Source organism: Furipterus horrens, unplaced genomic scaffold, assembly GCF_987537825.1.
Source record: "Furipterus horrens unplaced genomic scaffold, mFurHor1.1.pri manual_scaffold_3, whole genome shotgun sequence".
Taxonomy (NCBI): Eukaryota; Metazoa; Chordata; class Mammalia; order Chiroptera; family Furipteridae; genus Furipterus; species Furipterus horrens.
This window is the reverse complement of record NW_028327173.1, coordinates 95,283,864-95,310,202: the sequence shown is the minus strand read 5'-3', so window position 1 is coordinate 95,310,202 and position 26,339 is coordinate 95,283,864. Positions and strand designations below refer to the sequence as shown.

Here is a 26,339-nt window from a genome sequence, read left to right as displayed (position 1 = left end):
GAAAAGGACAAGAACCATATAATTTCACTCATATGTGGGATATAAAAAAGAAAGCACCAAAAGAACAAACAAAAGAAACAGACTCATAGACACAGACAACAGTGTGGTAATTACCAGAGGGGAAGCAGGGGTGGGAAGAAGGTAGTAAAGGGTAAAGGGGGTCAAATAAAGGGTGACAGAAGGAGGCTAGACTTTGGTTGGTGAGCACACACTGCAATATACAGATTATGTATTATAAAATTGTATACTTGAAACATACATATTGCTATTAACCAATGTCAGCCCAATAAATTTAGTTTTAAGAAAAAGAGCAGAGAGTTGAACAGTTTGGGCTGATTAGTCCATCTGGGACAGGAGTGGATCGCCATGGCTGAGTGGCAGTGAGGGGACTTAGAATTGAACTAGTGTAGGATCTCTGAGGACACTGAAGGCTGCAGAGGTGTGGCGGGATGATGGCTGAGGGATGACTAACTAAGCCAGGTGTTAAAATCCTGCACACAATTATCAGGCTGCAGGGAAATGGTGGCTTGCGAGGGGCGCCGCCCGTGCCTGCCGAGTCAGAGCTGGAGGAATCAGAAGGAGCAACGTTGTCGGAGAAGGCTGCAGGAAAGGCGAGGCGGGGGTTGATGGCTCAGCGGTTCTCCGAAACCAGAGCTAGCGACAGGGGCAGTCCTGGAGCACAGGACACGGGGTTCCTGGGCAAAAGGATGGACATAATCCCTGGAAGGGCTTCTTCCATCGGGGATGGAAGCTGAGTTGTACTGGGAGACAAAGGGGCTCGGAGCCCCTGAAAGCTTTCGGGACTGCGGGCCTCCACAGGGCTAGTCCCTGCGATGGTGTGGCGGAGCCACTCCCACCTGCGTGCGTGGAGTTGAGGGTGGAGGCGGGAGGGTCCGCCTCGACGCTTCCCTTTCTCCCCGCTGGGCCCAGCGCCTGGGCCTGGCAGGAGCCACCCCCCCCCCCCCCCCCCCGTCCGCGGGCTGGCTCCCGGGAGTCCGCACCCCGCGGTCTTCGCCTCGCTGCACCCAGCTGGCAGAAGCCGCTCACTGAGTCCCAGCTCGCTACAGCCGGAAGGGGTCGGCGGGACCAAGTCAGGTCGGGGTTGGGGCCCAGGGGCGGGACTGGGCAGGAGGAACTCAGGGATGGTTCGGGCTGAAGGTGGTGGCTGGGGGAAACGGGCACGGGACGTCGGTGACGGAACCCAAAGGGAGCAAGGCGCCGCGGGAGAAGGGCCCTGCGCGAGGATTATCTGGGGTGAATCACCTGGGGCCCAGGCCCACCAGAGGAGAATCTAGGGGCACCCTACGCAGGCCAGTCTGATAGTTTGTACCACAGCGCCCTCTTTATTTCCTTCACAGCACTAACCACCATCGGTCGAAATGAGCTGAATTCCTTCCTTTCCCGGGTTGCATTAGAAGGTAATTTCCAGGAGAGGAGTATACGTCTCCTTGCATTCCCTAACGCGGTAAAAGCCGGAGACGGACGTTACACCCACGAGAGTGGTCAGGCCCAGGAGGCTGGAAGACCGCAGGAAGAGAAAGGAACTGGCGCTTTGAAAGAGGGGACCTCTGGGGGAGGGCAAGGGGAGCGAGTAAGGTCAGCATAGGGTACTTGCATTAACTGTGTCATTGGTTCAGCATGACAGGAACTTACTAAGGATACCTAACCACATTACATCTGTCCTGCCGATCCACCCTGATGCCACTCAGACCAATTCCAGAGCCCCCTGGCTTTGCCAAGGTTATGTCTGTAGATCACTAGACCTATGCCAGGCCACACCCTCGATGGAGACAGTATATGTACACTGTGTTCATGCAAGTCCTGAGGCCCAGCTTTCTGCTGAGGATCCAACTTCTAATTATATGTTTGAGTTCTTATCTACACCTTAGATCATTTTTACTGCACTTTCAAAAATAAGCACAATATATAATTCAATTTCAAATATATAGTAGCGTTTTCATTATCCTATAAAAATCCTTAAAATAGAAGACGTGTCCTGGAAGTTTTGCTGGTCACTTACTTTAGTATTCTATTCTCAAAGTAGTCCAGATAAATATTGTAAAGTTTTGCTACTCACTTTGGTGGGCACACAGTACTCCAATTCAGGAGATGATCTTCCTGTCTGCTTCTGTTGTGGTCCCTAATTAACCACCCTAGGGTGGAATGCTCAAGAGTCCGGGAGCTATAGCTGTATCCTTGTATCCCTGGGCAGACTTAGGGCTTCCTTGGAGCTGTTCCCACCTTTTATAGCAGTTTTCCACTGTGAAAGTTTTGATCAAGGTATACTGTTTCACTAATCCCAGCTTTCTGTTTTTCAGTCCTTACTAAGAGTTTTTCTGATCCACCAAAGACTCTCTTCTGTGTTTCCTGTGGGACTAAGTATTTATGCTTTTCATTTTCTTTTCCTATTTTTAGGGATTTGGATGGGAATGCTACCAAGCTGGTCTACCTCAGGCCAGCCTATAGTGTGTGTGGGTTCTTGACTTCATGTAGCAAAGACTTCACAACAGGAGTCCAGGTAATTTTGAGAGTACAATTATTAAAGCTGGGGACAGTGAAACAAGGAAAGGACTTAAGGTAGAAGATGCAACAGGAGAGCCTAGGCAGTGCTCTGCCTTGGCTCCTTAGAAATGTCAGAGGAAAGAAGTGAGCCAAGGTGTGGCTGCTGTTAGCTCACTGGAAAGTCAGAGAAAAAGGGGGCCTTACAGACAGGATCAGGGGGTTAGCCCAGGATGAACTGCCACTGCTCACTGCCCCTTGGTTGCAATCTTGTGGGGATCCTTGGAGTTTAGGAGGAAGTAAAAAGTTCATGACCAAGAAGGGGCATGGGTGTGCTCTAGAGTAAGCCGGCACTGGGTCTTTGTCCTAGGGTTATCTTTTTCTGTGTGTGAGACTCTTAGGGGAGGGTTTCAGCAGAATATTCATCAACTTTCCAGGTGCTTTTTTAATATGCTGGTGCATCGAAATGAGTGTACAGGGAGTTTGAGTTGTTTGGTCTGCTCTACTGTTTTATCTTGGATCTGTCTGGCTTTAATGGGTTTTGTTGTTATTTGTTCCCCTGACTTCCTCTGTCCTTGGGTTTAGCTGGCACAAATGGCATTAATTGGGTCTCTATTCTTTATTTTCCCAACCAGGGTAATTTAAGCTATGTATTCTCTGATTAGAGTGGAGAGGTATAAACCCTTTGCTCTCAAGTGTCCTTGGTTAGGGATGAGAATGTCTTGAGATTCACCAGCTGGCTGTAAATTGTTCAAACTGTTTGGCATGTTTTTCTTGTCTCATTTTCCCTATTCCCCTTGCCCAGGACTTTTCCTAGCTTCCTACTACCCTGTTACAGGAAGGCCTCAGCATGAGCTCAGTTTGCCATATCGCAACAGAATGTTTAATCCTATATTAATTCTGCAAATGTTAGCCTCTCCGCTTCCACTTTAAGCCCAGACTAGAAGATTGTTCAACATAGACTTTAATAATGTGGCAAAAATAATGTGTCTCTGTAACAAAATTGAGAAATCCAGAAAAATAAAAAGTAAAGAATGAAATATTTCTTTCCTTCCTCCCCCAGACAGCCTGGTGTATATTAAAATATGTATAATGGAAACATCTGCACTTATGTAATATTTTTATATAAAATCTATACTACTATTTTTACAAAAATAGAATCATAGTATCTATAAAGGGAGGCCTGCAAAAAAAAGAAAATCTCCAGCAGGACCTGAGACTCCCTTTCTGAGACAACTCTTAAATCATTTTATTTTTCCCTGGGAACAAATGAGGTTAACAGCATGATTATTCCTAAGGTCTGTGAAAAAAAACAGGCTATACACATTTGCAGTGGGGGAGAACATGTAACATCAACAAAAATTCCTCCACTTAAAGCCTCTTTATTTCAAAAACCTGATACATAAACATACACACACATACATCTTCAAGAAGATTGCCATTTATTATGCAAATCATTCTTTGCACTGGCTCTCATTTCCCTTAGTACTTTGAACACTCCATGACTCCAGGGGACCAAAGGACCAGGGTCTGTTTTTTTTTTTTTTTTAAGATTTAATGTGTTTTATTGATTAAAATATTACATTTGTGCCACTTTCCCTTCCCTCTGCTCCCCTCCACCCGGTGGCCCCCTCCCTCCAGTTGTCCCCCCCTTTTAGATTATGTCCATTAGTTGTGCTTACAGTTCCTCCCAACCTCTCTCCGTCTATTCCATTCCCTCCTACCATGATCTCCAATTCCTATATCATCTCCCTCCCTCTCCCCACTCCCCCTCCCTGTTGACCTCCCCCCACTATATTTCCCTTACCCACAGTTCCTTTTCCACTCTCGTTGCCTGTTTCGTTTGCCTTTGTTTCATCTCCCTAGCTTCTGTTTTTTAAACCAGTCCCTTTAACTTCTCATATAACAGTGGTTTGGATCTAATGAACTCTTTCAGTTTTATTTTGTCCTGGAAACACTTTCTCTGTCCTTCTATTCTGAATGACAATTTCGCTGGATAGAGTATTCGTGGTTGTAGGTTTTGGATTTTCATTACTTTGAATATTTCTTGCCAGTTCCTTCTTGTCTGTAGGGTTTCCCTTGAGAAGTCAGCTGATAGTCTAATTGGGACCCCTTTGTACATAATTCTTTTCTTCTCTCTTGCTGCTTTTAAGATTCTCTCTTTATCTTTAATTTTTGACATTTTGATTATAATGTGTCTTGGAGTGGTTCTCCCTGGGTCCAGTCTCTTGGGAACTCTCCTTGCTTCTTGGACCTGCAAGTCTATTCCCTTCCCCAAGTCTGGGAAGTTCTCCTTTATTATATTTTCACTCAATTTTTCAAGTTCTAGTTCATCTTCCTCATTCTCTGGCAGACCAATGATTCTTATGTTGGGCCTTTTATAGCTGTCCCAGAGGTTTCTGATCCTCTCATTGTTGCTTCCCATTTCCTCTCGCTGCATTGGTTGACTGCTAGTTTCTTCTCCATATTCCAGTTTGTTGAAATGGACTCTGGATTCCTCATCATCTGTCTCATATGTGGTTTTGTTCCTTTCGTTATGAAAGTTTTTCGCTTCTTTCATATCTTTTTCCTGCTCTTTTGTGAATTCTGTAAGCCACCTGATAACAATGGCCCAGAACTGAGCCTCTGACAGGTTTCTTATCTGTTCATCTGTCAGGTTCTCTATCTGCTGTCTGGTGAGTTGTGTTACCGGTATTTCTAAAGTTGCCTGCCTCATTTTGACAGATGCGTTTTGTTTTCCTGGGCTGGCTGTCGGGAGCAGGGGGCAGTGCCTGCGTACGCGTCACAAATCAGCGACCGGCAGGCGCGCGACCTATTTCGCAGCCCTGTGGTGCTTTCTGTGGGGGCGGGGGTCCAAGATGGATTCACACAGTTATTCAGCTAGGAGACCGGGATCCGTCCTCCCGCCCCCCTGGGCCTCACTGTTCAAGGCGATGCTGCGGCCGCTCTCCCCAGCGCCGGAGTCGCGCAGGAGTCGCGCAGGAGTCGCGCAGGCCAGGGGCTTGAATGCCTCCAGGATTTTTCGCCGCCCTGCCCCGCCGCTCCGCAAGCAGCTTTGCCTTCTTTAACTCTTACCTGCCCAAATGGCACCGCTGGTTTATAACTTCATATGTTGGGCTTCCGTGTAGCTTTATTTTCTGGAATTTCTAGTTATCCTTTGTTTTGAAGTAGTTGTATTCCACTATAGTTGTAGAGGGAGACCTAGCGTGTCCGTCTAAGCCTCCATCTTGGCCGGAAGTCCACCAGGGTCTGTTTTTGTTCAGAATTGAGTCCTCCATTCTCAGAATAGTGACTGACACAGAGTAGGTGCTTAGGAAATGCTTTCTGAATGAATGGATGCATGAATGAATGAATGAATGAATTGTACTGATCTCAAGCCTTTAGAGTCGCTCTTTTTCCTTTATTATTTTTTAAAAATATGTTTAAGATCTTCTAATTGTCAGCTTTCAAGATAGTGTTTATTCTGGCCTGGTTTCTATGCTCTCAGTTCACTTGTTATCTACTCTTGAGTTCACAATAACACAAACCATTTAAAGACTTGATTTCTAGAACACAAACACAACAGATTTCTTCCATTGATACTTGATATGAGATATTATAGGAGAGGTGAGATGTTTCATAAAAATGATAAAATGTCATAATTATTATAATTTTCTATCTTTGTTATTAAGGTATGTAACCATTTTTAAATCCTATATAATACAGGACCAAGATTTAATTCAGAAAAGTGATTTTCTTGTAAGAAGACTTAATTATCTCCAAGACAGTTTCCAATACTTGCTATTCCAAGCTCCCTGGACCTTTCAGGGATTCACCACCAAGAGGTCTGGCTGTTGTTTTCTTAGAAGTCCTTATAGCATAAAAGACCTGAATACACCCCTCCCACTGGACAATAATGTTACTTGTCTTCCTTGTAAGAAAGTTTACCTTCAATTATTCCAGAGAACCTGACCTGCACCTAGTTTTCTTAGAATGATAGATTTACTTTCTGTGACACAAGATTATTTAAGGATCCCTAAGTGAATCTCACTAGAAAGGGGGGAAACAAAACCAAATTTTATCTTTGTGGACATCCTAGCACATTTGGAAATGCCTCAAGCACTCTTGCTTTGATAAAGGTCATTCTAAAATAAAGACGGCTTCCAGGATTTCTGAGGCTCACAAAACAAGGTGGCACTGTTCCCTGTTGGCATGTGGCATCTCAGTGAGAGGCCATATTCTTATCCCTGAATACAAGGAAAGCATCAACAGCAAGCAAACCAACTCCAACACTGGTCTACAAACAACAGCAGCACTTATTCTCATTAGGAACAACCTTGCTTCTGCTTTATTGCTTGGATAGGGCTATTCTAGGACACCAGAAATCAGGGCATAGAGCTTGAAGACAATCTTTGGGGATGTCACAATGGTAGATTGACTGCCAAATGAGATGGCACAAACCAGAAAATGCTAGAAAAAGAGACAATCAGCCCAAACTGCTCATCAGCAAACCCCTGTCCCCCTAGTCCTCTACCCTCCACACACAAACACAGACACATGCACAGGCTCTGGTTCCATACCTTTTCACCCTCTAGGGGATATCCTGGGCCTTGGACCATTTTTTTAAAAAATATGACTTTGAACCTTATTTTCTTTGGACAAAATTATATGCAGCTGTAGGGATTAACACCTAGACATCCTATGTGTGCTTTATCCAGTTTCCCCCAAAGAAAACATTTGGCCAAACTACAGCATAATATCACAACCAGGCTATTGACATTGCTAGTCAGATACAGAATATTTCCATCATCACACTTCCCTGTTGTTGCCCTCATAGCCACATCCAACCCCTCCCTCAACCCTGGCAACCACTTATCTGGTTTCAATTTTTATAAATGGCATTTCAAGAATGTTACATCAATGTATGGGGCCATGTACATGTACATGTAAATGTACAGTTACACAGTGTATGGTACCTTTTGGGATTGGCTTTTTTTCCCTCCATAACTCTGGAGATTCTCATAGTATGTTGACTGTACCAATAGTTCATTCCTTTTTGTTGCTAAGTGTTACGCCATGGACTGACTTCTTTAAAATTTATTTTTAAATTATAGTTAACACACAATATTGTATTAGTTTCAGGTGTAACTTATATACCTTACAAAGTGATCACCATAATAAGTCTAGTTCTTACCTGGCACCATACATTGTTATTACAATATTATTGACTATATTTCCTATGCTGTACTTTATGTCCCTGTAACTTTTTATAACTGGCATTTTGTACTTCTTAATATAGCTCAACATGAAAAAAACAATCCCATTTAAAAATGGGTGGAGGACCTGAACAGACATTTCTCCAAAGACATACAATGACCAATCGACATATGAAAAGATGCTCAACATCACATATCCTCAGAGAAATGCAAATCAAAACCTCAGTGAGATACCACCTTACACCTGTCACAATGACTATTATCAAAAAGTCAACAAACAAGTGTTGGCAAAAATAAGGAGAAAAGGAACCCTCCTGCACTTGGTGGTGGGACTGTAAATTGGTGGAACAGCTATGGAAAACAGTATGGAGTTTCCTGAAAAACTTAAAACTAGAGCTATCATATGACCCAGAAATTCAGGAATTTATCCTAAAACACTATTTCAAAAATACATACGCACTCCTATGTTCAACGTAGCATCATTTACAATAGCCAAGATACAGACTTTCATTTTTTAACCTGAAGGCTTGCCTAGGCGGGAGGGCTCCCCATTTTCCAAGCATGGTGGTCCAGCTATTCTCCACGGCACTCAGCCAAAGCACGTTCTGCTTCAAGGGAAGGGGGAGGGAGCGGGAGTGGGGTGTCAGGCGGGGCCAGGGGCGGGACTCTCCTTGGAACAGGCAGTGGGTGGGGCGGAGCTCAGGAGAGGAGCGAGGGGGAGGTGCTCGCAGTCTGGCGGTCAGGACCATCCGAGTAGGCAACCCAAGTCCCTCCCAACACTGGGGTCTGCACGCGGCCTGGCGTGTGCGAGAGCGCGGTCGGCATCTGGCACGGACATCCTGGGCTCCCCTTCCGGAGGCGCCGCTTCAAGTCCTGCCGCTTCTTTCCTGAGTGTCCGCTGGCCGAAGGGTGAGTGCCTCCACTTGCCGGGCACCAGGGGCCTTGGGAGGCACAGGTCCCAGAATGCTGCGCTCTCTCGGCGGGGCTGCAGGGCTGGAGAGGTTGGCCAATTTTCACTTCCCAGCCAGAGTGGAAACCCGTGTTCCCCGTGGTTGCCCCTACCGTGGCCCATTGACCATTTCGAAATTAGGATTTTGCTTCACTCTTCCTAAACCCTACCGCATGCGTGGCCTGGTTGGAATTGTTTAAGAGTCTCATTTAATATGCCCTCAACCCTGTTACACATGGGGAAATAGGGCATCCTAAAGTCAGCTCGTAAAAGGGGTGCCAAATTAACGCCAGCTCCCACAGATCGGCCTTTGTCAAGTATATTGTGGAAATCTGTAACAGAACCCTCCAAAAATCAGCGTCTTTAACCTTTAATTTCCCTGAAAATACCAGCCAAAATGAAGAAAGGACGTGTGTTAAATAATACATGCTTCTAGCAGTACTTTTTATAGTTCTAGGGGGAAAAATGAAATAACCGAAGTGCCCAGGAATAGAGGAATGGTCGCAAACCGGCATACAGACAGTGGTGTATCTGCATAGTGAAATGTTATCTACTTAGAACGACAGTCATAGAGCCTGGCCTCATGTAAAAGAGACAAAGTGAAAACACAAAACAGTGTCAATACCGACTAAGAAGAAATAATGTATATAAAAAATATCAGTCCATTTCATGTACATATATATAGTTTAATAACCGCATGGTTCTTTTTTCCTATTGACTTGGGTGAGTGCATGATTCCTAACAAAGATGAAAAGATTACTGCCATCGAGTGCGGCTCTAAGGAAGGTAGGTGAATGGGAATTGAAGAGGACCCGACAGCAAGACAAAAGCCTGGCTTGAATATTTTATTTTGCACAAGTAGCTTACTTATTGAGCCTCAGTTTCTTGTTCTGTACAACTAGGAGAATTGTACAAGATGAGGAGCCACAAACTCAAATGCCTCGCATGTCCAGGCATGTGATATGAATATGTAAACTGGGCCAAGCAAAACAATAGGAAATGGTGAGGCCTGGAGATGCAGAGAATACATGCCCTGCTAGAGGCATTAAAATGAAATAATATCCTCCAAACCAAAATATCTTTTGGTTCTTCATCCTAGGAATCTCAGGATAAGGTGTTATGTGAGTCTGAAGTGACACTGATAACCTCTTAAAAAGTGATCAGCACATATCGCATTCTTGTTTAAGATGCTCCAATGGCTGTCTTTTTATGCTTAGATTAATATCCTTGTCCCTGTCCTGCAGACACCTACCACTGACCACATTGTCCACCACAACTCTTTTTAACCATCGGCCAACAGGTTTTAGAATACTCCATGTTAGCTCCTGGCTTATGCCTTATACTTGCTAGCTGTCCAAATTTTTGCATGGTTGGGTTCATAACATAATTCATTCGTGCTTAGAGGTATCTTCTTGGGCCATTCTATCCAAGCACACTCCTGTCATCTTATGTGCTAAAGTACTTTATTTTCTTACCGCTGTCACTATTAGCATTATTGTTAGTTCTTATCACTATCTAGTATTCTTTTGTTGCTTTGTTTGCCTGCTTGTTTTATCTGCCTCCCCACCCCCACATCCCTAGAATAAAATTCCATCTCGCCTCTTTTTTTTTTTTAAACAATACTTTTCTAAAACAAAATAGAGGGAGAGAAACATCGTTATGTGAGATCAGTTTCCTCTCACTTGTCCCCAGCATGGGGACCTGGCCCACAACCCAGAAATGTGCCCTGGCTGGGAATTGAACTGACAGCCTTTTTCAGTTCTTAGGCTGGTGCTCAATCTACTGAGCCACACCATCCATGTTCCATTTCACCTCTTCTGTTTACTGCAGTAGCCTCAGCGCCTAGTGCAGTACCTGACTAGAGGGTGGGTGGATCCTTCAAGGCAGGGATCCAGCTGAATGAATGTATAGAGCAGTTAGGAATTGTGTTCCACTCACTAGTAGTGATAGTCAACTCTAGCACCTTAAACACAATTTAGAATTTGATCTCATGTAAAGAAGTCTGGAGGCTGGCAATCCAGAACCATTGCACAGCTCCAAGAAAGCATCAGGAATCCAGGTTCCTTTCATTTTTCTGCTCTACCATCCTTAATCCATAGCCTCTATCCTCAGGATAACAAAGTGGCTCACTGAGCCCTCAGTATCATTCCACAGCCCTATTCGGAAGAAGGATGGCCAATCTCAAGGGGCCAAAATGGTACCTCTCTTCCTCCCCCCACTTCCCTTCAACAGAATCAGCCCCTTTAAGGATATGTCTACCTCAATGGCCACCCCTAAGTGCAAGAGAGGATGGGAAATGCAGTCTTTAGTTGGGCACATTTGATACCTGAATAAATTCAGGGATTGTTAAAGAACAAGAGGGGATGTTGGGTAGCCAAAGAAACAAGTTCCTAACCATTCAGTAGTCAATTTAAGAGAATGAGAAAGGACTTGAAATCCCCTTTGGCCTATGAGGGCATTTGAAGTTCTAGCTTCTGACTGATCAGAGCTGTTTGCTTCCTCTCTACTTCAAGCGCCCTGCTTTACCCTAACTCAGCTTCAGCCACAATTATTTAAGCCTCTTTTTCTTTCTGTCCCTAGGATAGAGAGCCCATTCCTCACCCCACCTTCACTTCTTGTCAATATTTTACATATCCTTGCTCTTTACCTCCTGGACATTATCAAGTACCCTGGAAGGTGCTGATTCAGGCTCTGCTCTGGATTCCAGTGTGGCAGTGGATAAGCCTGATTTCTGTCTGTCTTTTGTCAGTGTCAGAGGTGGATTAAGGTCAGTTGAGGCCCCGGGCGCAGAAGAAAGTATTGGGTCCCTTAAAAAAAGAGAGAGACAGGGAAAATAAAAATACATGTTAACCATATTTTTTAAAAATAATTTACTTGTTTATTTTATTTTTAGAGAGAGGGGAAAGGAGAAAGAGAGAAACATCACTGTGTAGTTGCCTCTCACTCACGCCCCCAACTGGGGACCTGACATGCAACCTAGTCATGTGCCCTGACTGGGAATTGAACCAGCGACACTTGGCTCACAGGCCGACGCTCAATACACTGAGCCACAGCAGCCAGAGCCGTATTGGCTATATTTTATGCAGCATAGTAATGAAACCAAACTTGGTGTCATTAGAAAAAAGTGTAAAGTTGGGGTTTTGTGGGGCCCTTCAGAAGTCGGAGCGCAGTGTGCCCGCCATTAAATCTGCCTCTGGTTGGTGATGGTGTTATCCTGTAAAGATGCACTCATATTAAAATTGTCGTTTGGGCAGCATCTCCACACTTCGCCCTGAATCACAGGCTCTGAGCTTGTTGTTTTCCAGCAGAGGGAACAGGATTGTTGGAGGCCCCTGTCTTCCCCTGAAAGAAGCCAGTTAGTGAGGATTCATGCTGTGAGGCCATCAAGGGAGAGCTAATATTGTTTTAGAGCCTTATTATGTGCCAGCCACTATATGTACATATTATCTCTCTTGCTCTTTTCTTATACTTTGTAGACCGTGGCAGATATGGTATCTATGAAATTTCTTAGCAATACATCTGCCCTTTGGTCAGCTACATTAATTTTGTGGAAGGATAACTTGGGAGACAAAGGAAGAACAGATAGGCATGATGCAGCTTCCTATCACATGTCTCATTTCCCATGACCTTTTCTCTATGGCTGCCTTCACAGAAGGTTCTGAGTCCTCTCAAAAAAAAGTATTGGTTTTGACATACTGCACGATATGTCCTTTGAGGCCTAAATCTCCAAAGCGTTTCTTCCCTTTTTTTTTTTTTGATTCTCAAGTTTTATTCAAGAACTCATACAAAATGTGCCAGATAAATGAGTTTTCATCCTCATCTTCATCCTGGTTAAAGTGGACATAGTACAATTTGTACCTTTCTTTGCTATTAGCAACTATGTGCAACCAGTCATGGTGATTATTCTTCAAATACTTTTTGGTGAGATATTTCAAATAGCTTTCGGAAGAAGGCACCTCAGAAGTTACAGTGATCTTGCTCTTTTTTCAATGGTTATAACCCCTTCATCTTTTCCATTCACTTTGATTCTCTCTTGAAGAAACTCTTCAAAATTGGCAGCATCCATGGTTCTATTTTCTACTGGGCGGGTGCAGTCAAGGGTAAACTTCAGAACTGGCTTCTTATTTTTGCGCCCCCCCCCCACCTTTGCCACAAGCCCTTTCACAGGTGCCATGGTGGTAGCTGAGGCAGAAAGGGTGATTCCTTGCTTTTTTTGCAAAGCCTTCTTTTCTGATGTTTTTGCATATCAGCCTCACCACCTTGCCTCTCCATCTCCCTCAAGTGCTTGTTTTTGTCTTCTAGATTGTTGAGGTCACTGAGGAGCGCAACCACATCTGAAAGCCTGCGGTCACACTGAACCCCGTGTTCAGGATCAATAGCAAACCTTCCTTTTGACCTGTCAAAGAAAAAAAAGTCATCATCCTAGAACATGGCAGGTGACTGTTAGCTGTTGGGGAATTAAACATTTTTAAATTAAATTTTTAATTAAAAACAGAATATGTTGTTATAAAAACCCAAACAACACTGACGTGTATAAGAACTTGTTTATAATGTGGATTGCTACCTTGAATTACCTTATTTTGTATTTTCTTATTTGTTTTATTGTCTGTTTAAATCCTACTAAAATGTAAGTTTCTCAAAAGTAACGGCCATGCTTATCCAGTCTCTGGAGTGATCCCAAGGGATAGAAGGTGTTCAATAAATAGTTGAGTGAGTGAGGCCCAGGAGTAACCATGGTTGAAAATTCAGTATGACTCCCCATCTTAACTTGTGTCTCTGCTCATGACAACCATCCCAATCTGCAATGTCTTTTTTTCTCTTAACAATATAACATGAAAATCCTTTCAGTTCAGAACATAAAAACCCACCTTAAACATGATATTGTACATTAGGGTTTCTCCACCTCAGCTCTACTGAAATTTTGGGCCAGATAACCCTTTGCTTTGTGCATAGTTGGGTATTTAGCAGCATCTTTGGGGCTCTGTCTACCAGATGCCAGGACGCCCCCCACCCCCAGCTGTGAAAATTGAAAAGATCTCCAGATATTGTGAAATATCTCCTGGGAGGCAACACTGCCTCTAGTTGAGAATTATGGATGTAGATATTTCATTTGTCTCCATTTTCCTATCAAGCCCCCAAGTATAGTCAATTTGTAAAAGACGAGTCTGAGAAGTTAAAATAAAAAATCTTAATCATTAATCTAACTCATGGAGTTCAACCTTTGTACTCAGTTGAGTGCCTTGAAATTGTTTGCTTTAGATTAACCTTTGTATTTTCTACTTAAGGACTTAAACTGAAAATTTTAAATCAAAAGTTTAAACATTTTGTCCTTAGACATTATCTGGGAAAATTTAAGCAAATCATCAAGCTGCTAGCCTGAAAAAAAAATCAGTGCATAATCTCACAGAATCTTCTGAACAGGAAAATACTGCTTCAGAGGCTGTTGGTAATAATGACACATCAGGACCTGTAAGACCTGACTCTTAAGACATCTTGTCATCCTCACCTCCAAAAGCAGGGTTCCTTATGGCCTTGCCTTCCCTGTAATAGTACTAGAAGTCCAATTTTGGTATCTTTTTAAAGTGTGAAATTTTGATGGGGCCGAAGGAAAGGATGCAGAGCCGTATGTCAGTCTGCCAACGTAGGGTTAGCACAAAAAATTAGTTATGGTACTTTTTTATTCCGATGTTCAGAAACAGGGCTATAACTTCTCATAGAGGATAACCAAAATAGATTGGGCTTTTAAAGAACTTGGTTGTATGATTTTTGAGTAATCATAATTTGACCCATAGTATATTTGTGTATTAGTAAGCTCAAGTAACAATGAGCTATGATATAATTGGATTAAAAACTTCCTATAAAGGTTGGTATTTCTTAGCTTCAACTGCTGTAATACTCCTACACATTTCATTTTTGTCTTAGTCTTTAATTAAATTTTGACAAAGAGAAATTGCTCTTTAAGAGAAATTGTTTCTTCTCCGGATTTAGGTAAGAAAGTACTCATTGTCTATGCACACCAAGAACCCAGGTCTTTCAATGGGTCCTTGAAGAAAGTGGCTGTGGATGAACTGAGCAAGCAGGGCTGCACTGTCACCATTTCTGATCTCTATGCCATGGACTTTGAGCCGAGAGCCACAAGAAAAGATATCATTGGTAAGTCATGGGACATAAGGTCTATGTTTTCTACAACTTCCTTCTTTGTGTGTGTACATTTTTTTTTTATTGAGGTATAACTGATATAACATTAGTTCCTGGTTTACAGTGTAATGATTCAATATATGTATACAGTGCAAAATGATGACCACGGTTAGTCCAGTTAACACTTATCACCTCACATAGTTACAAATTTTCTTTTCCTTATGATGAGAACTTTAAGATTCACTCTCCTAGCTACTTTCAAGTATACATTACAGGCTTATTTACTGTAGTCACCATACTGTACATAACATTTTTATCACTTATTCATTTTAAAACTAGAAATTTGTACCTTTGACCCCCATCACCTGTATTGCCTTCTCCCCAACCCCTGCATCAGCCAACCACCAATCTGTTCTCTATATTCATGAATTCAGCTATTTTTGTTTGGTTTGGGGGGTTTTGTTTGTTTTCTTTGTTTGTTTTTAACTTCCATGTATAAGTGAGATCATACAGTATTCTTTTTCTGTCTGACTTATTTCACTTAGCATAATACCCTCTAGCTCCATTCATGTTGCTGCAATTGGCAAGATTTTTAAATTCTTTTTCTGTGGCTAAATAATAGTGTTCCATTGTATACATACCACATTTTCTTTGCCCACACCTTGGCTATCGTAAATAATGTAATGAATATGGGGATGCCTATATTTTTTAAAACTAGTACTTCTGTTTTCTTCAGATAAATACCCAGAAGTGAAATATCTGGGACATAAGGTAGTTCTAGTATTAATTTTATGAGGAACCTTCATACTATTTTCATACTGCAGTAGTCTACATTCCCACTAACCAGGATTCCCTTTTCTCCACTATGGCAGAGGTGCCACACACACCCTAGGCTCAGTTGGAAGTTGCTCTGTCCAGCAGAGGCTTCGTGACCACGGCAGAACAAACTTTTACCCAGGACACTTTATTATGTCTGGGGGAAGGCAGGTGACTGCCTCTCTAGTGGAGATCAGCAGCCAAACCTTCATCCCTCATGTCTTTTATTGAGGAGGATACATATGAGAGATACAAGGCTAAAATTCATAAATTGTCTATTGTATTCAATTGTTTGACAGTAACAGATAACATACACTAATTTAGGAATCACACTGACTGATTAGAGTCAAGGTCTATAAAACATTCGGACCAGGTGCAGGGTTCTGTATACTCCCTGCTAGAGATTGTTTATGTTACATTACTGATAAGGAAAGTAGAGCAAGTTCTAAAATATAATGAGCATAATGAGCATCCTTTGATCTAATTCCCATGGCAACCCTCTGAGTGGTTGTCAGTCATGTTCCGCACGCAGCCTTATGTTGAGACTTAGAGGCAAGCACGACCAGAAAGCTGGCGGCTTGTCATGCTTAGGCCGGGTCTACAATTCCTTAAACCACGAGGAGTGTTTGCCCACACTCCACAGCCTCACCAACACTTATTATTTCTTGTCTTTTCTGTAATAACCATTCTAACAGGTATTAAGTGATATCTCATTGTGGTTTTTTTGTTTTCTTTTTAAGATCTTATTTATTTTTAGAAAGAGGGGAAGGGAGTGAGAAACAGGGAGAGAAACATGAATGTGTGGTTGCCTCTCGCATGCCCCAAACTGGGGACCTGGCCCACAACCCAGGCTTATGCCCTGACTGGGAATCAAACTGCCAACCCTTTGGTTCACAGGCTGGTGCTAAATCCACTGAGTCACATCAGCCAGGGCTCATTGTGGTTTTGATTTGCATTTCTCTAATAGCTAGTGAAGTTGAGCATCCTTCCATGTACCTGTTGGCCATTTGTATGTCTTCTTTGGAAAAAAGTCTATTCAAGTCCCTTGCTCATTTTTAAGTCAGATTATTTCTTTCCTTGCTTTCTATCTTTTTAATTTAAAAAAGTTTTGGAAAAAAGCAATAATCATTGCATATAATGTATAATTCTCAAGTCAAGAATTCCACAGTACAAGTTTGTTTCCCATTCCTCAGACACCCAGTTTCACTGCCTCTGATGTTATAAGTGTTGCCCATTTTCTCGATATCCTTCCAGAGATAGTCTGTGTTGTACAAAGCAATTACAGGTATATTCTCCATTTTAAAAAAATGGTAGTATATTATACATGTTGTTTTTCACATTGCTTTCTTTTTTCACTGCTGCAGACTATCCCATTGTATGGAGGTCATAGCTTAAGTAGCCTCTACTAAAGGGCACTTTAGGCTGTTTTTTATCTTTTGCTCTTATAAACAGTGCTGCAGTGAATAATCATGGCCACATGTGTTTTCCTACATATGTTAGTATATCTAGAAGTGAAATGGCTGGTGCAAGGGAATGTGCATTTTTATCTTTCATACGTAATATCAAATTGCTTTCCATAAATGTTGTATCAGTTTACACTCCTACCAGCAATGTTTGCAAGTGCCTATTTCCTCACTATCCCTACCAACAATATTGCCAATTTTTTCATAATTGGCAATCTTACAAGTAAAAAAAATGGTCTCCTTGTATAGTTCTGATTTGCACTTTCTCATTATAAGTGAGCTTTACTGTTGTGGGGGAGGAAGAAATTTTCTTCTGTTCTGCTAGATTCTTCTGGCTTGTTTAATAATCAAATAGACATGAGACACATCAACAAGAGAAAACAACGAGCCCTGGCCGGCTAGTTCAGTTGGTTTGGGTTTGATTCCCTGTCAGGGCACATATGAGAAGCAACCAATGAATGCATAAATAAGTGGAACAACAAATCTCTGTTTCTCTCACTTTCTATTTCCATCTCTTTCTCTAAATATCAATATATTTTTTAAAAGAGAAAATAACCAAATTTAATTATGTACGTATGTATGGGAACCCCACGTACATGAGAGAGTCAGAGACCCTACATACATGAGAGGTTCAGAGACAGAACAGGAAAATGAGGTATAAATGGCATTCTGAGCTAAGGATGAGGTAGGGTACCTTGGGGCTTCCCAGGGGAGGAAGGGCATTCAGAGGAAGATAAAAAGAGATGTTCAGTAATTAGCAGTTAGCCCTGCTGTATAGGTAGGTCATAAAAACTTATTTCTGCCAATAATACTTGTTATTGGCAAAGCCCCTAATTTAAACTCTTTATGGGAGAGGAAAAGTTTCTTGTGAGCCAGCAGGGTCTGAGTTGCCTTCAGCTCAAAATAATTCACATGCCGAAGTGGCACACATCTTCCAGAGGGCCTGTTCTGAACCCTTTCAATCTTGCCTTTGAAACTTCCTTAGACTTTTCACATTTCACAAGTTGGGGTGATAGGCTGTTCCAGATCTGATTAAACCAGTCTCAGTCTTGAGAGAAGTTTAGTTTATTTAAACAGTTATGTCTCATTTCATGAGTTGGTATTGCAGGTGGTTCCCAAAGTTAGTCCTATGGTCTAAGCAATCAGGAATTTAATAAGAGACATCTCGATAGAAACAAAACAGAAACAGTGGTTAATGATTGGAGCTGACTATAATCCCAATTTCTAAGTTCTGAAGGCAGTCGGTTGAGAAGATTTCTAGATGTCTGGCTCAAAGCGTCTTCAGATGGAGTGAAGTCAGGCAATAACAGTCTGATAGATTCTCCTGATTTTCAGTTTTAATATTTCTGGTGATCTTTCTGCGACAGACACAAAGATTGTCCATATATGAGCTGTTGTGGTGATTTCTGTGAAGTTTATATCAAGTTGTCCCATTTTTACCTCACCTGGCTTTATGAAAAGGGCAGTTTCAGGTCTTAGTGATTTTAGGTCAAAGGATGGGAGAAAAATTGAATCATTAATTTGGAGAGTTATAGCCAGATATTGAAGGAAGCTAGAAGACTTCTAGATTTAGGACAGTTTATGGGTAGAAACAACACTTCAAAAGACAATGAATAACACTGAACTTTAACATCCACAAAGGTGTATTACTGAAATGTTATTTTTTCTAAATTCACCATCATTTTTACAAAAATAGTCAAATTAAGACTAATTTGTTTGCAGAATAAGTCTAGTTTCAATAAACTTAGCCTGTTATTTACATAGATGCAACAATAATGTAATTAACCATATAGAACTGTTTTAAATATGTTTTGCTGGAATTTTTCATAAGGAATCTTCAGATTGAATTTTTAAAGGCCTCTGAAGGCCAGAGATGTGAAGGTAAGGACTTGCCATCATACTTCCCAGCCACACCTATATATTTGGGTGACTTCCTCTCTTCTTGAGGTCCTCAAAATATAGTGAGGTTCCTCCATCTGCCAGGAAGTGACCTTTCTTACTTACCTGGAAAGTTTTCTGGGAAACCTGTAAGCAAGGTACCAGGCCAGTATTCCTAAGGGTTTTATTGTCTTCTTTAAATGAGTCTTAATTCCTTAAAGCTCTGGTCATTTCTGAGTCTATGCTTATCTTCTCATATAAGACATTCCAGTCAAAGCCTTGGTAATATAACCAGTTTTTAATTGCATACTGTTACAAGGAAAGAATCTTATTGAACTTGTGCAAGTGACCATATTGCCATGAAAACAAGAATACTCACTGAGAGTTTATAAATTTTGGAGGGTTCAAGTAGTGAGAAAAAGATAAATATTTCAATTCTGTTTACAAAGTTGTTATTTATCATATTGTTCTAAGTGATAGGTAGCTTAAGAGAAAAATGTTTTATTAAATCCATTAATAAATATTAAAGAACCAACAATATTTCAAAAAAAAAAAGGTCATCAAAGTTGTAATTATCCTCACTAGTTCATTCAGTTTCTTGTAATTAAGGCTTATTATGCTTGAATCCTGTTTTCCATTAGTTCTCTTGACCTTGCCTGATAATTGAGGGTGATAGAGTCGGTGATAATTCCAAGAAGTTTGCAAGGTTTCTTGTCAAGGCTCATATGATTTGCTCAGTGAAGTGGGTGCCTTGATCACTGGAGACTATGGAAGGTATACCACATGGGAAACACATTTTAACATTTTCTGTGCCACTGTGAGGGCATCAGGCTTGCAGTAGGGGAAGGCTTCAGTCCATGTGGAAAACATACATACAACAACAAGAGCATATTGATAACCAAAACTAAGTGGCAGTTGAATGAAGTCCAGCTTAAATGTACTATGGTGGGTGAAGGAATGCAAAAAACAAAAAAGGGGTTTGCCAAAGAGCAAGAAGAACCAAGGGGCAGTCTTGGGTTTCCCATAGCCCCAACTATTTATTTAATTTATAGCGAAAGTCTAGCAATAATGAGCCACTTTTGCAGAAGCAGAATAGACTTCATCTACATGTGCCACAACCTTTATAGATTTGCTGTGCCCTTTGCATGAAAGTCAGTTAGAGCTTTTCAAATACAGAAGGGTAGCTCTTACCATTGAGTAGATTCAGTTTTCTTAAGTAATGAAAGACCTAAGTAAGACAACATAAAACACTATATTATTGTGATAAAATACAAAATCTTTGTGTTTTCAGCAGAAAATTTTCACAGTATCTTTTTGGTAGAAAACCAATAGTCCAAGAAAACTTTGTCTTTTTAGCAGTTAAGAGAATATTAAGTTTTAGTGTACTATTGATATAAAGCTTATTTTCAAAACCCTTTTAATGAATTTATTCAATCTTATTTAGCTCAATCACATATAAAATTCATTTCTCAATATTTCTTTTTCATAAACATTCTATAAATTTCTGCATCTATTTTAGTTCATCTCTTGTTCTCTTACCCATTTTGAAACAACCAAAATAAAATTAGTTTCATTTTCCTTAACAAAAACACATCTCTTGCCTTTTTTAAAGCCAAAATGCAACCTGCTTTTCTTGTAAACATAGTTGTTTTTCATATTAGTTTTTAATAGCTTTAACTACATTGGAATTCTTTTTCCCTTTTTGCTCAATCCCTCCACCAACTACCCTCCCTCCCCTTAGCTGTCATCTGCTCTCTATGAGTATGTCTCTGTTTTGCTTGTTAGTTCAGTTTGTTCACTAGATTCCACATATGAATGAAATCATATGGTATTTGTCTTTTTCTGACTGGCTTATTTCACTTAGCATAATGTTCTTCAGGTCCATCCATACTGGAATTCTTAACCATTATAAAGAAACTTTAATTTCTAGTGATAAGTAAGAAGTAAGCAATTGTGAATTGTACCAGTATTCCATAGATCGAAAAATTTATAAATATATTTTATACTTTTTAGAAATATGTGATTTTTTTCATTAGTATAGTCTTTCAATGTGGCATAAGACATGTTTACTAACAGATCAAAATTTATTTCATTTCTGTTTAATCACAAGCCAAAGGTAGATAAATCTATGTTCAATAATTAATGTTTTATTATTTTATCTTAATTGTAAGTGATCTGGATATTTAATGAATTTAACTCTATTTGTCATTTAACTTAACTTGACTCTTAAGTTAAAAGTTATCAAAAGATTTCGGAAACCATTTTTTAAAAAAGATTGTATTTATTTTTAGAGAGATGGGAAGGGAGGGAGAAAGAGAGGGAGAGAAACATCCATCGGTTCCCTCTCACAGGCCTCCAACCAGGGACCTGGTCCGCAACCCAGGCTTGTGCCCTGACTGGGAATTGACCCGGTGACCCTTTGGTTTGCAGGCTGGTGCTCAATCAACTGAGCCACACTAGCCAGGTCAGGAAACCATTTTTAAGTACATATAAATATAATTATTACTAAAGAGTTCACATAAAATAACCCCTTTTTCTACTTATATTTATTATTTTTAAGTATATTTTATTGATTATGCTGTTACAGTTGTCCCAGTTTCTTTTCCCTTTGCTCCCCTCTGCCCAGTACTCTCCTTCCCTCCAGCAATCCCACCCCTCTTAGTTCATGTCCATGGGTCATGCATGTAAGTTCTTTGGCTTCACCCTTTCCTATATTTTGTACCGACAAATTATGCTTCTCAATCTCTGCACCATTTCCCCATTTCTCCTCCTTCCCCCTCCCAGCTGATAACCCTCCAGATGGTCCCCATACCCATAATTCTGTTCCTATTCTGGTTTGCTTAGTTTTATTTTTTAATATTTATTTATTTTTTTTAAAGACACATTTATTCAGCGTCATGACCAGACTATTACATTTAGCAATCAACAGCATGAGTGCAAAAAAAGAAGAAAAAATTAAACTACATTAAAAACCCGTTGTTGGAATGCTTTACACTTTCCACAGAACAGAAACTAAAATAACCTGTTATACAATTAGTCACAAATACAGTCCTCGAATTTTTTGCCCATTCACATAAGTATTGTCTAAAACATGTCTGCTCTGTAGCAGCTAGACCCTGCCAACACCGTGCTTGGCTGAGTTCACAAATCTGTAGCTTCCCTGTCACTTCTCTGGCTCTCCTCTCCTGCTAAGCTTTGTTTCCTGGCAGTAATTAAAACCTGCCACTGCCATAGCTACTGCTGCTGCTGGAACCACCACAGCCCCCTTGGTTTTGTGGTTTGGCAAAGTATTGGCCTTCACCACCATAAGGGCCAGAGCTTCTGCCTCCAAAGTTTCTTCCTTTCACGGGTCTGAAATTTGAATATTGATTGTTGTAATTGCCAAAATCATTGTAGCTTCTGCCACCTCCAAAATTGCTTCCATCATTACCAAATCCATTACAGCCATTCCCACTGCCACCATATTCACCACCACCACGGCTACCACCAAAGCCACCTTGTCAACTACTGAAGTTTCCTCCACAGCCAAAGTTGTCATTCCCACCAAAACTGCCTCCATGACCACCTCCGAAGTTTCCAGAACCACTTCGACCTCTTTCGCTGGATGAAGCACAAGCCATCTCTTGCTTAGAAAGGGCTTTCCTTATTTCACAGTTGTGGCCATTTACAGTATGGTATTTCTGAATGACAGTCTTGTCTACAGGGTCATGGGCATGAAAGGTTACAAAAGTGAAGCCTCTCTTTTTGCTACTGCCTCCGTCAGTCATGATTTCAATCACTTCAGTTTTCCCATACTGTTCAAAATAATCTCTTATGTGATGTTCTTCAGTGTCTTCTTTAATACCACCGACAAAAATCTTTTTCACAGTTAAATGTGCACCAGGTCTTTGAGAATCTTCTCTTGAGATAGCCCTCTTTGGTTCCACAACTCTTCCATCCATCTTGTGTGGCCTAGCATTCATGGCTGCATCCACTTACTTCACAGTGGCGTATGTGACAAACCCAAAGCCCCTGGAGTACTTGGTGTTTGGATCTCTCATCACCACACAGTCTGTGAGCATTCCCCATGCTCAGAATGGCTCCTCAGACTCTCATCTGATTTTTCAAAGCTCAAACCTCCGATAAAGAGCTTTCATAGCTGTTCCGGCTCTTTGGGAGACTCTGACTTAGACATGACAACTGCAGGACAGGAGACTTTAACGATGCTTACTCAGCAGCCTCCACCGGCAGAAAAGCTTATTTTGTTTTTATTTTTTAGATTCTGTGGTTGATATTGTGAGTTTGTTGTCATTTTAATGTTCATAATTTTGATCTTTTTCTTAAGTAAGTCCCTTTGACATTTCATGTAATAATGGCTTGGTGATGATGAACTCCTTCAGCTTTACCTTGTCTGGGAAGCACTTCATCCACCCTCCCATTCTAAATGATAGCTTTGCTGGATTGAGTAATCTTGGTTGTAGGTCCTTGCTTTTCATCACATTGAATATTTCTTGCCAGTCCCTTCTTGCCTGCAAAGTTATTTTTTTTAAGTATATTTTTTTATGTTGTTACAATATTGCAATTTTTTACCCTTTGCTCTCCTCAGCCCAGTACCCTTATTCCCTCCAGCAATCCCACCCCCCTAAGTTCATGTCCCCGGGTTGTGCATATAAATTCCTTGGCTTCATCCTTTCCAATATTATTCACAACTTCCCTATGTCTATTTTGTACCCACCAATTATGCTTGTTAATCCCTGTACCATTTCCCCATTTCTCCCCTTTCCCCCTCCCAGCTGATAACCCTCCAAATGATCCCCATACCTATGATTCTGCTCCTATCCTGGTTTGTTTAGTTGGATTTTGTTTTTATTTTTTAGATTCAGTTGTTGATAGTTGTGAGTTTGTTGTCATTTTAATGTTCATAATTTTGATCTTTTTCTTAAATAAGTCCCTTTGACATTTCATATAATAATATTTTGGTGATGATGAGTTCTTTAAGCTTTACTTTGTCTGGAAAGCGCTTCATCTGCCCTTCCATTCTAAATGATAGCTTTGCTGGATAGAGAAACCTTGGTTGTAAGACCGTACTTTTCATCATGTTAAATACTTCTTGCCAGTCCCTTCTTGCCTGAAAAGTTTCTTTTGAGAAATCAGCTGAAACTCTTATAGGCACCCTTTTGTAGGTAACTCTCTGCTTTTCTCTTGCTGCTGTTAAGATTCTCTCTTTATCTTTCACCTTTCGCATTTTAATTATGATGTGCCTTGGTGTAGTCCTTTTTGGGTATAGCTTGTTTGGGACTCTCTGTGCTTCCTGGACTTGTATGTCTATTTCTTTTATCAAATTGTTACAGTAGTTCCAATATTTTTCCTCTTTGCTCTCCTCCACCCAATACACCCCTTCCTTCCAGCAGTCCCACCTCCCTTAGTTCATGTCCATGGGTTGTGCATATAAGTTCTTTGGCTTCACCCTTTCCGATATTATTCACAACTTCCCCCTGTCTATTTTGTACCAACCAATTATGCTTCTTAATCCCTGCACCATATCCCCATTTCTCCCCCTTCCCCCTCCCAGCGGATAACCCTCCAAATGATCCCTGTACCTATGATTCTGTTCCTATTCTGGTTTGCTTAGTTGGATTTTGTTTTTATTTTTTAGATTCAATTGTTGATAGTTGTGAGTTTGTTGTCATGTTAGTGTTCATAGTTTTGATCTTCTTTTTCTTAAGTAAGTCCCTTTGACATTTCATATAATAATAGCTTGGTGATGATGAACTCCTTTAGCTTTACCTTGTCTGGGAAGCACTTTATCTGCCCTTACATTCCAAATGATAGCCTTGCTGGATAGAGTAATCTTGGTTTCAGGTTGCCTTACATCACATTGATAACTTCTTGCCAGTTCCTTCCTGCCTGCAAAGTGTCCTCTGAGAAATCAGCTGATAGTCCTACAGGCAACCCCCTGTAGGCAACTCTCTGCCTCCCTCTTGCTGCCCGCAGGACTCTCTCTTTATCTTTCACCTCTGGCATCTCAATCATGATGCGTCCTGGTGTGGTCCCCTCTAAGTCCAGCTTGCCCGGGACCCTCCATGCTTCCCAGACCTGTATGTCCATCTCCTTCGCAAAATTTGGAATGTTTTCCTCATTTTAGTCAATTCTTGCTTCCTCATTCTGCACTGGTTGACTGTTTTTTTCTTCCTTATATTCCAAGTCATTGATTTGAACCCTGGTTTCCTTCCCTTCACCATTGGTTTTGTGTGGGTTTTCCTTCATTTCACTTAGCATAGCCTTCACTTTTTCCTTTATGCATTTGCCATACTCAAGCATATCTGTCAAGCCTGTGAGCATCTTTATCACTAGTGTTTTGAATTCTGCATCTGTTAGGTTGTCTGTCTCCTCATCTGTTAGGTTGGCTATCTCCTTGTCGCTTAGTTCTCCCACTGGCTCAATCCGTTTCCCCTTTTGGGCCATACTTCTCTGTCTTCTCATTCTGACAGGCTCCTTTGTTTGCCTCCATGTCCCAGGTAGAGCTGTTGCTCCTGTTACATTGTAAGAGGCAGAGCCTTAGGGATTCATCAGTACAGGGCGACCTGTTTCACCACGTTGTGGTGCTGCATGTGAGGGAGGGGTTCCAGAGGGAACAATGATGCCTGCCCAGCACTCAGCCCCTTTCCAGGCATCTCTCCCATTCTGCAGTGGACTGGCACCCCTATAACTGCTGCCCTGGCCGCCGTTCCCAGAGTGGGTGGGTCTGCGGACACGCTAGGACCGTGAGGGCCCTTTAAACAAGTGGACTCTGCTGAGAGACCATCAGTTTCTTCCTCCACCCCAACCCCCTCTGGTGTGCACAGTCAGAAGCAATGAGGCTTGATTTTCCCCAGTGCTGGGACTGTGAGTTTCGAGGTCTGGTGAGGAGCTAGGAACACTCCCCAGGTGTCCCTTCTGACTTTTTAAAATGTGTGACTGCGCTTTCTGCCAGCCTGCTCCTGCTGCCACCGCTGCTGCCACCACCACATCACGTCCTCTATGCCCTGGCTCCACCCCTCCTACCTGTCTGGATGAGTATTTCTTCTTTATATCTTTGTTTGCTGGACTTCCATGCAGTTTGACTTTCTGGAACTTCTGGTTGTTTCTAGTTTTGAGGTAGTTGTATTTCTTCTTAGTTGTGGAGGGAGACGTAGCGTGTCTATCTAAGCCTCCATCTTGGCTGGAAGTCCCTGCTTCTTAGCATCTTAATCCGTGCATCTTTTCCTCCTTTCTCCCGCTTCCCCCTCCCTGCTGATAACCCTCTAATTGATCTTCGTATCTATGATTCTGTTCCTGTTCTGGTTGTTTGCTTTGTTTTTGTTTTTTTAAATTCAGTTGTTGATAGTTGTGAATTTGTTGCCTTTTTAATGTTCATAGTTTTGATCTTTTTTTTTTCTTAAA

General features: G+C 41.5%; 1 protein-coding gene and 1 pseudogene across 6 annotated transcripts in view; one reads left to right on the top strand and one right to left on the bottom strand.

Moving 5' to 3' along the window:
* The first annotated feature begins 970 nt into the window (after nt 1-970).
* The window catches only part of NQO2 (N-ribosyldihydronicotinamide:quinone dehydrogenase 2), a 36,963-nt gene continuing 11,594 nt past the window's right edge, over nt 971-26,339 (top strand). For 2 of the 6 annotated variants that reach the window (XM_090269903.1, XM_090269898.1), the window contains exons 1-3: nt 8,538-8,603; nt 12,946-13,079; nt 14,632-14,796. In XM_090269903.1, coding sequence (XP_090126029.1) covers nt 13,073-13,079; nt 14,632-14,796 — 172 coding nt within the window. In that variant the 5' untranslated portion in view covers nt 8,538-8,603; nt 12,946-13,072. Of the gene's footprint in view, nt 1,096-1,358; nt 1,419-2,415; nt 2,519-8,537; nt 8,604-12,945; nt 13,080-14,631; nt 14,797-26,339 lie in introns of those variants that run through there. The other 4 variants (XM_090269899.1, XM_090269901.1, XM_090269900.1 and 1 more) reach the window with 4 other exon arrangements.
* On the bottom strand, nt 12,405-12,817 carry LOC150015541 (large ribosomal subunit protein eL22 pseudogene; annotated as a pseudogene).